Here is a 1180-nt window from a genome sequence, read left to right on the forward strand (position 1 = left end):
TTGCTGACCGACTTGCCAGCTTTTCGGCGGATGGTGAAGGTGATCAGCTCGTGGTCGCTGTCACCCAGCTTCCCATCGATCACTAGGTCGCCGACTAGGTCATCCCCAGTAGCCAGTACCAGGTCGAGCAGCGCTTTGCCTCTCGTTGGCCCATAGACTTCTTGAGTCAGATAAATATTAATTTTCTAAATTTTTAGGGGGCCCACAGGCTGGATAGAATGGCCTGGTAGGCTACATCAGGCCTGTGGGCCACACTTTGCCCACCCCTGCCCTAATCTCTATGATCAGCAAAGTGAGAAACACTGTGTAGAAATGCAAGATCAAGAGGTGAAATCATTTTTGAGACAGTCCTAACTCCAGGTACTAAACTGCAGAAAATGAAATCATGTCCAGGCTACAATCTATTTCTTAAAATTAACACAAGAAAACCTACAATGCATTTCAGTGAAAGGATATCTTGCAGGACTGTCCTTGAGGGCATTTAAGAACCCTGTTTGTTGTGATCCTGTGGAAACAAAAGACATTTAATAACTGAGTAAGATTTTTTATTATAAACTGATTTCACCACAGATCACATCCATAGATTACACACAATAGAAGCCTGAAGATCAATTGCATAATTACATTTTGAATGTATTATACCATACAGTTCCCTAATATGAGGCTGTGATTTTGTTATTCAACAAAAATGTTAGACCTGATTATAACTCAGTCACATCTGCAGGATATTTTCTCAGTAATACCAGATTGATGTCTGCATAGTTTCCCATGAATAAGATTTCTGATTATCCCTCTGTATTCTTTTCAATCCTAATATGGAAACAAAAGATTGCAGAAGCTATTTTTTTCCTTATGAAATGCTCTGCTCTTTTCAAAGTTACTTTTGGTCTTGGAAACATGATAAAAATAAACACTGTGCTACAGCCCAGGTTCTCGGTGGCTCCCTGTTTATCCTAGGAGCCAGGGAACCAAGTACAGTTCTCCAGTCTTGGGACATCTTGAATAGCACCTCCTAATCCTATCTAATCTAGAGCAAACCGACAATCAGTCTAGTTTAGGGCAGGTCCACTAGCAGGTATTAGGGGTGCACCGATAGAGATTTTTTGGGCTGATGCTGATGTGATGGGCAATTTTTAAGGAGGCATATCAGCCAGTACTGATCTGATGGTTGATATGCAGC

The 1180-nt window shown here is 41.4% G+C and overlaps 1 protein-coding gene across 5 annotated transcripts in view; it reads right to left on the minus strand.

The window, feature by feature from the left end:
• ZDHHC14 (zinc finger DHHC-type containing 14) overlaps positions 1–1180 on the minus strand; it is a 248705-nt gene that overhangs the window by 76629 nt on the left and 170896 nt on the right. For all 5 annotated transcript variants that reach the window (XM_025202659.1, XM_006022379.3, XM_006022378.3 and 2 more), the window contains exon 5: positions 457–505. In XM_025202659.1, coding sequence (XP_025058444.1) covers positions 457–505 — 49 coding nt within the window. The remainder of the gene's footprint in view (positions 1–456; positions 506–1180) is intronic.

The sequence above is a fragment of the Alligator sinensis genome, unplaced genomic scaffold (genome assembly GCF_000455745.1).
Source record: "Alligator sinensis unplaced genomic scaffold, ASM45574v1 scaffold331_1, whole genome shotgun sequence".
In the NCBI taxonomy this organism is placed as follows: Eukaryota; Metazoa; Chordata; order Crocodylia; family Alligatoridae; genus Alligator; species Alligator sinensis.